The following is a 15,000-nucleotide window of genomic DNA, read 5'->3' as shown; positions in this document are numbered from 1 at the left end:
TACTTTTTCGGCCTCCTCGCTGCAGCGCTCCGCCCGGGTTGTGAATTTGCGGACTTCCTCCTGAGACTTGGCCGGGTCGGCCTTGGCGTGCGTTTCTCTGGTAACCGCCGTCCACTCCTCCTTCCTGGTCTGATGGTAGCTCTTCTTACTGGCCTCCACCTTGACACACACACACACGCACACGCACACACACACACACACACACACACACACACACACACACACACACACACACACACACACACACACACACACACACACACACACACACACACACACACACACACACATTGATATTCTCCGAATACATTCACCTCATTATCGTTCTTAAAAATGCAAAACCGCCGCCGCAGTGTAACATCGGCGTGTCGACACAGACAATAAAGTGACGAATACATAAACCCATAACTCCGGCTCCACCGACGTGCCGCTCACCTCTTTCAGTTTGCGGACCCAGGGTTTCTGTGCTTTGCGGAAGCCGTCGTCCGAGTCCTTGGTCTCCTTGAAGCCTCCCATCATCTGCTTGTGGAAGGCGTCCTTCTGCCAGTTGCGCAGCTTCTCGCTGTCCTCGCCCGCCAGCCGCTCACGCAGCTCCAGATGCAGCTCGCTGAGCCGATCGGCCGCCTGCATAAAGGCGTGCCACGCTTTCTCCAGCGTCCCGTACTGAGGACCTGAAGGGACACGAGAGGCGAGAGGAGACACATTAACGGACAGATCAAATCGTCCCAGCTGGTTGATTTGTTTGCGTATGTTTTTGGGCCAAAGTCGAGATCGTAACTCACAGATTTATTTTGATCCAGGTTTGGTATCAAGAGTTTTTCAGCCAATGCTTTAAAATACACTTCCTGTAAATCAATTAAGCTGTGAACTGAGTGAATGATGTTTACACAAGGTAATCATTAGGTAGTCTTCTGCCATATTTCAAGATACAATTAGCTCTGAAACATTTGTATGATCAAACCATAGACTGTGTATAAGAAGTGGACGTAGTCATCGTCACTCATTTGGTTTGTGGACCGCCGTTTTGAAGCCTTGAGTCCAGTGTTTTGGCCCGTATTGCAACCGGTGAACAGGAAGTGACCATATTTGGACTGAGGAGGAGTGATGTAGGGACGCTGTATACGTCTCTGGTAGAGACCTGTCAATCACAGTAAGCCCCGCCCCTAAAGCATCCCCTGCTTTATGGTCTGTTTGACTCTAAATGGACCATAATGTACTAAATGAACATCATGCTGTATTGAAGAAGACTTGAAACTAGAGATTGAGACCATAAACTCATGTTTACAATGTTTACTGAGGTAATAAATCAAGAGAGAAGTAGAGTCATTTTCTCATAGACTTCTATACAACCAGAGGAGTCGCCCCCTGGTGGACACTAGAGAGAATGCAGCTTTAACACATGAAGCATCGGCTTCACTTTTCAGAACCGGAGGTTGCCGCCTCGTTCCAACACAACAGGTCTTTTTCTGTTGGTTGCTGGCTGAGCATTACTTTGCATTGCAGCCGGACCAATCAGCGTCCTGTGAGGAGCTACTGGCGTGGTTTAGGTGTGTGTGTGTGTGTGTGTGTGTGTGTGTGGTGTAGGAAATTTGGGTTTAGAAGTGTTTTAAGAAATCATAATAGAAGTGTTTAATGATTCATAATTAAGAAATCATAATTAGAAGTGTTTTGGAATACATAATTAGAAGATTCATAATTGTAGAAGTGATTTGTAGTTAGAAGTGTATCTTAGTAGCACCTTTATATCTGTTTGTGAAACTTGTGAAGTCTTTGCCAAAAGTTGCAAATCCTTATCTTTATATAGAATGTTTATCATAGAAGTGTTAAGCCATAAAAGACAGTCATTGAATGTATTAAACTGTGAAGAATAGCCAAGGGAAAGTCAGACTTCTAGACAGACATTTGCAGGTTGTGCCCGCGCGAGGGTTTTCGGAAGCCTGACGCCAGGAGGAGGCAACCGAAATTAGCCAATAGGAATTAAGATGGCCAAAAGGGAGGGGATTTCAAACTGTAAGGGGAAGTGCTGGAAAGGAATTCACTCTCTTTCTTCTCGGCTCTCAGCCTGGAAACATCTGTGTTTCCAGGCTGAGTCGCGAGTGAATAGCTTTTCCGCGCGGATCATATTATTATATATTCTGTTAGTAGTGTACTTCATTCTGTAATTGTATTAGCTTCAGTAGGATTAAATACATTTTAATTGTAAACCAGTTTAGGGTAGATTTATTAAGAAGCAACTCTACTGTAAAACAGTGGAGCGTGCTCTCCGGCCTTCTCTCGGTGGGGAAGATTTTAGCCTCCACAGTGGTGACACGGAGAGGCGACTGTTCGTTCTAATGGCGGCTCCTGAAGAGGTTAGCGTAGATGCTGCAATAGCATCAGTTATATCTTCATTGAATGAAGAGCACGGAAAAGACGTGTTCGCTCTTCTCCCGACTCGCTTCAGTAGGAGTTTGATTGACAGATGGTTCATCCTGCTATATATTTATTCCTTCCTTTTTTAATGATGGCTTCTCAGATGGAACAAACCACCTGGTGTCCTTTCTGTGGAGCTTCATAAAAATGTTTCTTGCGTTAAAATGAATTTGTTGCAGTTTAACTGTAGAGAACCAAAACACACCAAAAGGTAAATCATTAAAAACTGTTCTTTCTGGTCACCTTTCTCCACGACGCCCCTCCACCTCTTGGCCCAGTCGCTCAGCTGCAGAGCGTAACTCTTCTCTATCTTCGCCCTCTCCTGGAAGCAGCTGACCATCTCGTTACACAGCCGGTGACCGTCGTCTATCCGCTTCACCGTCCTCCTGTAGTTTCCCGGCTGCAGAGGAACAAAGAACAGACACAGTCAAACACAAATAAGACTGAGACCGGTGCACGAAAACCCCTTTCCAGCAGGATGTTTAGTAGACGAGCAATGATGCACAGGAGACTAAAATAGAGACGAAATGAAAAGAGTGAAAGAGGACAGACAGAACGGAGAGTGAGTGAAAGGTTGAAGGTATGAAGTTTTTCCAGACGGAGCGTCCGTCAGTCAGCAGGGTCTCATTATGTGTGTGTGTGTGTGTGTGTCTATCTAAACACCACATCCGGCTGCTCCGACAGCCTCATCAAGAACCCAAAACGAGGATTCTCTAGTTTCCAGAACATTATAATATATGTTTAAGAGTTTTATTTAATACTGCATTGCTCTGGTTTAATAATTCAGTCGTTAAGTGATTTTGTAACGCTGTGGCTCAGCAGGTGGAGCAGGGCGTCCACTAATCACAGGGCTCCTCCCGCCCACACTAAACAGCATGTCAGCAGGTTAGGGTCCCCGGTAGCTCGCTGCTAGTGATGTGTGAGCGGGCGTATGAATGAGAGGCTCCCAGTCCAGTGCTTCATTAAGTAATTCACGTGTCTCCTTAAAGCGAGACATGTAAAAACATTATATATTTATTTTACACATGTCTTCTTTCAGACAAGTGGAAAGGAAACATTCAGGAGTTTATTTCACTATTTTGTGTCTGTAGATTTCTCATAAATTCACCAAAAGTTATCATTAGATAAAGCCTCATTTGCATATTTAAACATAAAATACTCCTCTTAATATCAGTAATGAAGTGAAGTTTCATGGTGATATCTATGAGTTCATGTGTTCACCTGTAGAGTCTCTAAATGTCTGTAATGTAACTAAACGTCTCTTTAAAGGACGTTTCCTCTCAATGAGTTTGTTCTCAGACTCTGATGATAAATCTCCACTTCAGCAGTTCTTACATTCACCAAACTTCACTCGTTCATTCCTCTCTGTGTGCTGAAGGTTCACACAGAGAGGTTTGTTCACACATCACTCACACACTCATTTATACATCTATTAATAAAAACATGGAGGAAATCGATTGTTATTATAGCTGTTGGTGATGTTTTCTGATTTATGGAGTGATATAAAGAGATATCCAAAATTCCATCTATAAAAACTCTAATATATAACATATGGCTTCATCCAGTGTGTGTGTGTGTGTGTGTGTGTGTGTGTGTGTTTCCACTGTACCTCCCAGAAGCTGTCAGAGCTCCCCAGGTCACTGAGGTCTCCGTTGGAAGACATTTTGGGGTCGGCCTTACAGCACGGAATGATGGCGGCTACAGAAAATACTGCAGAGAGAGAGATCATACAACTTAATACGTACTGCTGCTTCCAGGTTTCACTGATGAACAATCGCACTATTTATCTCAACCGATAACAAAGAGACAAAATAAAAGCATAAATAAGGAGAAACAATAGAATCTAACGCGCACAAAGCTTCAAAGAAAACTCCTGTGACTCAGTACTGAAACTAAAGAAGGGAACCCGTTCTGTCAACTGCTGCTTTCTCACAATAGTGCTCATGATAAAGACAATGTAATAACAATTGTAGGGCAAAACTCCATCTGCTGAAGAAGATCATGTGATATGAATGAAAGCTCCTGAGCATGTGATAAATGGACCAAGTACTAATCATCAGTACTTATGTGTAGTCCACCTTCAACACATTTTAATATAAAAACAAAAACAACAAAAAACTAAAATAACAAAATTTATATTCTTAATGTGAAATAAAAATGTTTACATTGTCATTTGAAACTAGACGCACTGACCAAACATCGGTATCTAACGTTTCCAGACATCTAAACTATCTACTGTGTGAACATCCCTGTAATTTAAAATGTTTAAAAACATACTAAGTGTGCCTTGAAGAACAGTTATTAGTAAAGTAGACTACACCTATACTACGACTTCCTCCGTCAAGCACTTTGCTCTCCAACAACCAGACTGTGGGAAGATCCCGGTGACGCGTTTCTCCTCCCTGAGCTTCACAATGTTCCCTCTCACTGTGAATGACTAGCTGGCTCCCAGAATAACAGCCGTGGACGTAGACGTGCACTGGGAGCACGCCGGTGCTAAATTAGATTAGTAGCCTTGGTGAGCTCTGCAGGGAACAACGTGGGAGTGAGTCTAAATACAGCTAGCCCAAACTGTAAGGCTGCCACCACAGAAGAACGACCTGCACTTATGTGTGCTTCATGCTAACACCACATCAGGTTGAATATGTATCTGTGGGTGTGTGTGCGTGTTGTGTTTGTTGTGTCTGAGGAAACAAGTAGCATTCAAGATTAGCCAAACACTGACGTTCAGCAACACAACATCCCACGTCTCAGACGCTGCAGCTAATCCCCTTCAGACAGCCGGGCTCTAATGTTCTCTCCACAACGTAGACTCATTACAGCACAGGTGGAGGTAGGCCGTGTGTGTGTGTGTGTGTGTGTGTGTGTGTGTGTGTGTGAGTGCGTGCGCGTGTGTCATAGGTGAGTGGTAAGAAGGCAGCAGCGATCATATCTGCCACCAGCATGCTGGAACACGAGTGAGAATGAGAAAACTGACTTCGCTATGGATCGCTAATTACTGCTCCTTTATCCTACAGGACAGGAGTGTGTGAGTGTGTGTGTGAGTGGGTGCATCTGGGTGCGGCTCACTGAAAGCCAGTAGGTTTGGCAGCTTGCTCTGGTATTATTGGTATACCTGCTGAAGGTGTGCAGACGAGGACAGAGTAAATAAAAGCGATAACAATCGGCTGTTCACCACAAAGTGCTTCATGGAGCTCGTTCCCTTCAAAAAGAAAAAACAGCACCCGGCCGTGATTTCCTACGACAAACTACCGTCACGGTCAAACAGCACAGTGGAACAAGTGCAGAGGCCTCCAGCTTTATTTAAGACAAACACTATTCGGAGTATTTCTAACATGCTCACGATGACGACGCTAACGTGCCGATGCTCTAACGTTTACTAATGAGCAGAGTACACACAGTACAGCTGAGGCTGATGGTAATGTCGCTCGTTTTGCAGGTATTAATATGCTAAAAGAACAATCAGCTGCACTTTAAAGCTTCTTCCTGTGAATAAATATATTGTTTAAAGTTTAAAGGTGTTTTCATGCCTGCAGCCTCCCAAACAATCTCACAGCGAGCAAACTGTTCCTGGTGAAAGTGTGTTTAGATTCCTCGATCAATGATCATGAACTTGGGTTCAATCCCCTCAGTTTAAACACACACACACACACACACACACACACACACACACACACACACACACACACACACACACACACACACACACACACACACACACACACACACACACACACGGTGGAGTCGGTAGGAGACGTACTATCAGGTACGAGAGACGATCTGGAAGATGATGCATCTGTTTTTGACAGGCCGTCATTTCTTAAGAGCTCACAGATGAGATAATAATAAAATAAGCTTCTTATCTTTGATTCTTTCATCCTAAAAACAATCGAAATATTTGGACTTTATATGCTTTGCCATTTGTCAATAATGAACTTTAAACATGCTGGAAGGTGAATGTTATATTGTGTACTGTGTCCAGTCTTTATGCTAAGCTAAGCTAAAGAACTAAAGTGATATAAATCCTGTTGCGTAACTCTCAGAAAGTCCCTGCACACGGTTCATTTTGATCAACCGTGAACCATGAACGTCTCTGTTAAAAATCTGTCTGCTACTTCAACACAACGGATTTATCGATACACTAAATTTGTCACAAGTGAAGTTTGTTTAAATCAACTGCTTTGAGGTGAATAAACTCGACTACAGACTGAAAGTGGACAGAAAGCTGCAGGTTTTTTGGTCCTTGATTCCAAAAACTGGGCAGCAGAGCGTCAGGCCTCACCGACAGAGAACAGGAGGAACCGTTGAAAGAGGCCAAAAGTGATGGAAGGAATGCTGAAAGACGAGAAGGAATGAGAGAAGAGCGAAAGGTTGAGACGGAGAAAAGATGAGACGAGGGAACTGCAAGAGAACACAAACTCAGTTCAGGGTGAGCGAAGAAGTGTTTACGAGCTCCGGAGACACAGCGGGGCAGTGAAGAGGAGGAGGAGGAGGAGGAGGTCTGACACAACCACGACGCATCTTCTCATGTTCTGTAACTCAGCAACAGCTTAAAGGACGAGTGGAGCTGGTTTGAAGACAAATGAATTCATCAGATATCAAATGACTTGAATTCTACACCTTTAGTTCCCTTTGTGCCGAGTTGTGGCCGTCTCACTGTTTGAGTGTCAAACCTTTAGCCTGGTTTCAGACCTCTGACCTCTGATGGTTGTTTCTACGGGTTTGGAAAAAAACAACTGAGCCAATCAGAGCTTTGAAACCGGGATTATAAACATTATATTGTGAGATATAATGTAGAGATATATATAGAGAGAAAAATGTGGATAGAAAAAGTGCCACGAAATTAACGAAAAGCAGCTGCACAAGTTGACTTCCAAATACTCGATGCTATCGTTGTTCCCATGAATCTGGGTCTCCAGGTTCTAAATGCTTTGGATCCAAGCTAAGTACCAACACCAGTACTCTTAAAGTGATACCGATACCAGTAGAGAACCGCATTGTTGCAGAAGTGCAACGCTCACCCTCCGGTCTTCCCCACCCAGGTTAGCACTGTTAGCACTGTTAGCACTGTTAGCACTATTAGCACTCTGACCCGTCGTGGCTGTATGGGTTGTAGCTGCTGTGGTGGTGGGCCAATCACACGTTACACTAAATCAAATAACGCTTCAACTGATCGACTGCGAGCAAAAACCATACAATGAGTCATTTATCTAGATCTGGGCTCAAAAAGGAGCGATTGCAGGTAACGTTTAACTGGAGAAGTTTCAGTACAACATGGTACTGGGTTATTAAGATATCGAGCACCGATACCCAGCCATAACTTTTACATATACACACACATATATATATATGTGTGTGTATATAAGGAGGTATATGAAGAGGTGGGTGATGGCAGGAGAGAGAGAGAAACACAGAGAGAGAGAGCGACAGACAGAGAGAGAGACAGAGACAAAGAGAGACCGAGAGAGAGAGAGAGAGACACACACACACAGAGAGACAAAGAGAGTCATAGCGAGACAGAAGGAGGATTCTGGTTGTTGGTTTATGGAGAAATGGGTCAGGCCAGTAAAGAGGAGGAAGAGGGAGGAAGAGGAGGAGGGGAGAGACCAGCTGAGGGAGGGATGAGGAGGAGGAGGCGTGGCGGATAGAGAGGCAGGTCCAGACCTCATAAGCTCCAGTCATTAATCAGATTAATGTACACCAACGGTTTCCCTGCAGCTAGATGCGTCTACGTGTCACGCAGGTGGAGGCCTGCAGCAGCATTAGTCCATAAGCTCCTCAGCTACGTCTGCATTCCAGTACAGCCTGTGAGAGTATGTGCGGTGGGTACACATCAGGGCCTGCTCTTCACTCTGCCAACAGCTGGCCGTATATCAGAGCCTAACAAACAGCTGTGTGCCGGAGCTGCTGATGCTGAGAACATAACTGCAATGCTGACAGCGACTACAAAACGACTGCTGTTGGTAAAAACACATTATGAGTTATATCTGTGGCTTGAAATGCCAACTGAGGGAAGTCAGAGGTTTGTAAATGTGTATTAGAGTGAATCACGTATTCCTGGATGAGTTTGCCCTCAAGCTGTTTTATTGGCCTTGTTTCCATGTTACGAGTATTTACCGCAGTGTGTGTGTGTGTGTGTGTGTGGCTCAGCTGCAGCTTCACTGAAAGGCCAACAAGACTGTGAGAACCTCAGTCTCTCCCCATCGCCACAACCAGCAGCTTCAAGTCTTCCAACAGTTAGAAGACTTGACTTCTGTGTTTTAAAGGTTTAACTGTGAGCACTTGACTAACAGATGGAGGCAGCAGTAGAGCAGCAGCTCCTGTGGTCTGAGGTAGAATCACTGTTTCTATGAATGAAGTCTGGTGTCTTTGTAGAGAGCATAGATACCAGTTCCCCTCAGGAAGGTGAAGAGGTGAAAACATTCTATTTATAGTGTAAACTTAAACTGATGTAGATTATTTTAGGAGCCTAAAATACGTCCACAGCAGTACATTGTTCTCCTGTGTTTCTATAAACTCTACTGTAGTAGAACTCTGACTGTGGAGAAGAACCTTATACACACACACTTCATAACATCTCTACTGTCCCTTTAAAAACCTTAAGAGCATATCAAATATAACGTATATACTTAAAAGTTAATTTAGCTGCTGATATACTCTCTTACTTTTACTCAAGAGAGATTTTGGAATGACGGACTTTTACTTGAAACGCAGTATTTTTATATTGTGGTGTAGCTTCTGTTAGTTAACATGTATCTGCAAAGCAACAGCTGTAGCAGATACATGTAGCAAAAGAAGCAACAATGTTTGCCTCTGAAATGAAGTATTAGCATAGCATAGCATTAAAATACTCAAGTAAAGTACCTTAGACACACGCACACACACACACACACACAGTTTATACTCTATGCTGTCACTGTAACAGACCCTTTACAGCACTCTTACATAACCACAAGCATGATTATAGTCAGCATGCTAGCAATTAGCAGAACCCAATTGACATTTAACAGCTTTAAAGCTTCAACCACACACTCTTGTCCCAGCGTAGGGAAGCACATCGCAAGATTCACCAGAGTCTGTAATGTGCCGTCTTAGATTGGAGTCCACAGAAAAGAGAGACAGCTTGTGAGTGTAATGCGACACCGGGTACAGTGAGAGACAGGACTGGGTGTGTCTTTTTGTGTTTCCAGAGTGACGCACTTCAGCCAAAACTCTGGAGTTCAGCTCCTCTGTAGGTACAGGATATCAGTAAACGTGCTACAGGAGAGCACAACAAGCACGACTGTGAATAGAAACACAAACAGAACCACATGTAGCACCAGGATCAGAACTCACCTTATCAGAGACGAAAAACAGAGACGGACAGAAGTCCAAACAGAAGACAGTCTTTGTCTCCGCGAGCCTGAGAGACAAAAGAAGCAGAAGCAACAGCACACAGAAAGTGGTGAAACACAGAGAGAGGTTAGTGAGCCGGAGGAGCAGCGCGCGGTTACGATGAGCTGGACCAGACGCCCCGTTATAAGGCTCGCTGCTGGCTGGAAGGTGGCACATTCTGGGGGCCGCGGCGAAATGCCACACATGGAGCCCGTGTACCGGCCTGGTAATGAAACAGCCATGAGAGGAGGTCAGAGCCCTGAGCGCTAAAATGACCTGCCTGGCCAGTGAGTTGGGAAGAGAGTGTCAGGTTGTTGTGTTTAAAGAAAACACCAGTGATTTGTTATATTAGCCCATTTCCTACACACGACTTCACTTCTGATTATGTTCAGAGACGTTCCTCTGAAAAAAATCATTTATTACAATAAACCTCATGCCTGCTTTTTTGGAAGATGTTCCTGTAGATTAAAAGAAATTCAAGATAAAAAGCTAAATAATTGCTCTTTTAACATATTTGTCCAAAGATTAGGGGAAATATTTTCAACTCATTCCCCACTTACACCTACATTGCCACACGATGATGATGTAACTGTGACAGTCTCTGAAAGTTAATTTAAACACTATTTAAGTGAGGAAGACCAACAGCACAGTAGTTGAAGTCTGAATTATCTGTAGAAAATGTGACTAAAACATACAAAACAGCATTCTTTTGAAATTCATTATCTCCATCAATAAAGTGTTTTTGTTTTTAAGATATTCAATTTGTTTCCAGCCAGAGCCCCGCCCACTTTACTCAGAACACAAACAACGAATGCAACTGGTTAGTAATGAACATCAAATAATGCAAAACCACATACAGGTTAGATGTCAGAGAGCAGTGAGACAGTTAGAGCTCCGCTCACCACGTAGAAGTGAGGGCTGGCTCAGGCCGGCCATGAACCAGCCCTAGTTAAGCTGCTGTAGGTCCAGAATAAGCTCCTCCCTCTCCATCTGTACGCATTCACACCCTTAAAGGGAGTTTTTTCTTATGTGATGAGAGAGTCCGAGGACAAAAGATGTCGGATGTTGTGCAGATTGTAAACACCCCCTGAGGACAATGTGTGATATTGGGCTGTAGAAATAAAATGTAATTAAACTCAGAGAAAACTAAAGCTAGAGCAGAATCCTTAATAATGATTAATCCTTAATTAATGACATGTCAATGCTTCATCATTCTATCACGACATCAATGCGCTAAATGTAAACAGCGACTCAGTGGCTTCATTTTCTCGGGGGATAATAATAATAAAGAAAGGTCTTGTGTGTATATTCCACGTTCGTTTAATATTTTCCAGAGTCCAGTCATGAAACACTGACCAAAGAGCAGGAAACCTGGTCTTCACTTCTTGATTGACAAATAGAAACAAAATATGAAATATTGGGAGATTGTGGTTGTTGCAATAGTTGATAGTTGAGTTTTAACACATTAAAGGTTATACCTTGGTTATGATATCCATTAGGGATGGGTTATATGGCCAAAGTCTTCCATCACAATATAGATCATTCGTTTCATATCTCGATAACGACGTCACAATATTGCATGTTTTCTGGTAATTCAATAAATACGTATTCTATATGAAATAATCACATGTTTTGTTTACTTCTGAGTGAATTAAATATTTGACGAATGATCATTTCATCAAGAACTTAAGTGCAATTGAAGAGAGAGAGAATAAATAAATATGTGCAGCTGTACACTGACTACGTTTACATGCATGCACACAAATACGGAGTATAATCCCAATAAGACGATATCTTGATTTAACGACACCGTTCGGTATTAAGCACGAGCTGAATGAAGAAAACCGTGCACACTGCTCACAGTTTATTTTAACCAACACTCAGGTTCCATCATTCTCCAACATTACTATGCAGAGGGAACCCTGTCCTGAGCTGCAAGCACTGTTGCATTCTGGGATAATGGAGCTTAAAGGTTGTGACTGGAAAGCTGCCAGTTGGGATTTATTTTTTATTTTTTTAAATTGCTTTGAACTGAGTGGTAATGAAAAGTGTGCCGTAAAAACAAAACTGTAATGTGATAAAGTGATATTGCACATCAGATTTTCTGAGAAAAAAAAAGTTAAGCAAGTGCTTATTATTATTATTATTATTATTATCAATTTAGACAACATCACAATATGATTCCATTGAAAGGAGATGAATCACATTGAATTATAACGCATCTCCAATATCCATATAACAATTAGTGATAATTTCTCACAGGTCGTTTATCAATATCACGTAATATCCACAAATAATTGTCCCTAAAGTATCACATTATTGCAGCAAGATTTGATCTCCAGGTAGCGACTCAAATACAGCTGCAGGATTCTTTACAGTTATTAATTCAACAGTTGACACGCCCACACACTGCCATGAACTCATTCCTGTATCGTCTGAGAGCCCGAGGCTCCGAGGCTAACCGTCACCAAACCATGTGACCGAGGACAGAAGACACAACCAAAGCGGATCACAGAGAAGCAGAGCACCAAAAAGAAGGGACAACTCAGCCTTGTTCCCACACAAACAGCTGTTCTCCCACTTCATTTACAAACAGAACCACATCAGTGAGCCCAGCTGACCCTTTAGCTCGGCACAATCTGGTGCAGGTGGCAAAGACTAACCCGGACCCGTTTCCCCTGCTGTTCACGTTAGACTCCAGTGAGACTGCATGAAGCATCGTGGGCGCCTAAAGTCAACACAGAACAGCCAGGACTTTACAAAAACAAGAGCCTGATATCTGATAAATGATTCATCAACTTTTGATGGTTACAGCTTCTCAAATGTGACGGTTTGTTGCTTTTTCCGTTTACGTTATAATACGCTAAATATCTTTTGGGCAAAGAAGCAATTTGAAGATGTCGTCTTTGTTTTGCAGATCAATCAAGAATATAATCTGCTGGTTAATGAATCATGAATATAATCGTGAATCAACATTTTAAGTAAATTCATTTTCATTCTAGTTTCTTCACACTTTGTTGTTATTTTGAAATAACTTTAATAAGATGTATAAATCAAATGTTATCAAAGTTTTTAGAGTAGTAGTATAAATGTCTATGTTTTTGCATCTTTCGGGTCATTTTTGCTGACGTCTTTAAGTATTCTTGAGGAGAAATAATTGACCCTACTGTTGGTTAACAGATGGGGAACAAAAACAAACTGACATTACTGCATTCTGCATACTTCTGCTGCCACTCTCTTGAGTTCAAATTTTAAAAAAAAGCATGAGCAGATAGGTGAGCCAATCAGAGCAGACCTGACAGACTGGATGGGAGTTCACGTTCTGCGTTGACATACTTCATGTTTCCATGAAATTCCACTTGCTCTGCAGGATTTGAAGCCTGAAGCTGGGGGAAGTTTCGGCCTGCCCGCCCCGCCCCTCCATGGATGCTCCTATAACACCGCTGCTCCTCCCAGACTCCCACACATGGGTGTATATGAGCCAACGGATCGTTTCTCACTCGACACGTGAAACAGATTGTACTTCATGATGGGGCGTCACATTCACAAAGCATGTTCTGAGGTCTGTAAACCTCAAAGTAAAAGAGAAATGTCACGGCTGCAAAAAACAACAAATGTTTTCTTGATTAAACTAAATGTATTTACCGCAATTCAGTAGGATTTGTTTTCAAAGGGTGACAGTGAAACACAATATATTATTATTCAATAGCAATGTAGGTTTTGGTGACTTCAAACCATAAACAGCATTGTTTTTATCTAATATAAATTGAATCACGAGACACTGTGTGATGGTTAACACAGACGTATCACCCAACTCTGCAACTCCACAAAGCTTTTCAACCTGTTTTAGATCAATGTTTCCCATATTATCTTTATAAATCCCGATTTTAACAAGAAAATACATTTTAATTGACTTAATCTGTGAGTGTAATAAAGCAAAAGGGGTGGAAGAAGTACTCTGATCTTTTACTTATGTAAAAGTATTATTATTCCAGAGTGTAGAAATACTCTGTTACAAGTAAAAGTCCTGTTGAAGTGCTGGAGTAAAAGTACTCATTACGCAGCATGGCACATTCAGAATAATCTGTATTATAATATTGGATTATAATTAGTGATGCATTCATCATTTTAATGTTGCAGCTGATCAAGGTGGGGTTCATTTTAACTACATTTTATATTTGTATCTGCTAGGTAGCTTGTGACTTTCACCAAGGGATCAATACAGTTTCAATCTATAAGATGACATAGTTCATTTAAGTGTTGATTGTATTATTAATCTGCATTTCCAAAATAACTACAGGAATCAAATGAATATAGTTAGTGGAGTAAAAAGTACAATATTTGCCTCTGAGATGAGGTGGAGTATAAGTATGAAGTAGCGTGACATGTACCTCAAAAAGTACCTCGTACAAATACCGAAATACAGCACTCACCACGTTAAGTATTAAAGTATTTGCAACGGTTACTTCGTTAGCAAAGCACTAAACTAAGTTTTAAGCTAACTCGAGCTACAAGCTAACGTTAGCTTAGTTTAGGCACCACCTGTCAAGTTTGTGGTACTTTGTGTTTAAAAACACACTACTGTCGGTACAAATATTGTCGTTACACCAGTAATACGTAAATAAATATACGTGTAAAAGCAACACGTTTTACACGTATATTTGTGTTGTAAAAACACGTGTATTTGTTTTGTAAAATCAACAACAACAACAACAACAACAACAACAACAACAACAACAGGATGATATGATGAGTGTCAACATGTGGTGGCAGCAGGCAGGTGAAGGTGTCTCTCTCTTACCTGACTCTCTCTCCGTCACCGGAGGACCGATCCGAGAAGAACCGTCGTCGCGCGGGTTGTTTCTTAACTCCTTCGGCTGAAAAGTAAAGTGAAATATACAAAAAATGGGAAAAGGTGTTTCTTCTTCTTCTTCTTCTTCTTCTTCTTCTTCTTCGGAGGGTTATTTAGAAGTAGTTTATTGCTGTGTGTTCCCCCCCACCCACCCAGACCTCCGATGCGTCTGTTGTGTGTCTGTAATCAGATGCTGCTCTCCACAACATCCGTTCATCCTATTACACACTTTAACCCTTCACTGTCTGCACGGCTTTGTGCTGCCTTCAGGGACCGTCGGGAAAAACAGGCTTCCTCAGCTTAAACAACTCGACTAGATATAAATATAAAATCAATTAAATTGTAAAAAATAAGAATAACTC

The 15,000-nt window shown here is 42.1% G+C and overlaps 1 protein-coding gene across 3 annotated transcripts in view; it reads right to left on the bottom strand.

Annotated features, from left to right (window-relative positions):
- pacsin3 (protein kinase C and casein kinase substrate in neurons 3) overlaps nucleotides 1-14,797 on the bottom strand; it is a 26,313-nt gene extending 11,516 nt beyond the window's left edge. The window contains exons 1-6 of one of the 3 annotated variants that reach the window (XM_076078626.1): nucleotides 14,588-14,797; nucleotides 9,748-9,814; nucleotides 4,022-4,122; nucleotides 2,656-2,812; nucleotides 436-671; nucleotides 4-159 (exon numbers count right to left, since the gene is read on the bottom strand). In XM_076078626.1, the coding sequence (XP_075934741.1) occupies nucleotides 4-159; nucleotides 436-671; nucleotides 2,656-2,812; nucleotides 4,022-4,075 (603 nt within the window). In that variant the 5' untranslated portion in view covers nucleotides 4,076-4,122; nucleotides 9,748-9,814; nucleotides 14,588-14,797. Of the gene's footprint in view, nucleotides 1-3; nucleotides 160-435; nucleotides 672-782; nucleotides 1,171-2,655; nucleotides 2,813-4,021; nucleotides 4,123-9,747; nucleotides 9,815-14,587 lie in introns of those variants that run through there. The other 2 variants (XM_076078624.1, XM_076078627.1) reach the window with 2 other exon arrangements.
- Between the last annotated feature and the right edge of the window lie 203 nt (nucleotides 14,798-15,000).

The sequence above is a fragment of the Anarhichas minor genome, unplaced genomic scaffold (genome assembly GCF_050575085.1).
Source record: "Anarhichas minor isolate MPS153535 unplaced genomic scaffold, ASM5057508v1 ptg000067l, whole genome shotgun sequence".
Lineage (NCBI taxonomy): Eukaryota > Metazoa > Chordata > Actinopteri > Perciformes > Anarhichadidae > Anarhichas > Anarhichas minor.
The sequence above is the reverse complement of the archived record's forward strand: the minus strand, read 5'-3'. Positions and strand labels throughout refer to the sequence as shown.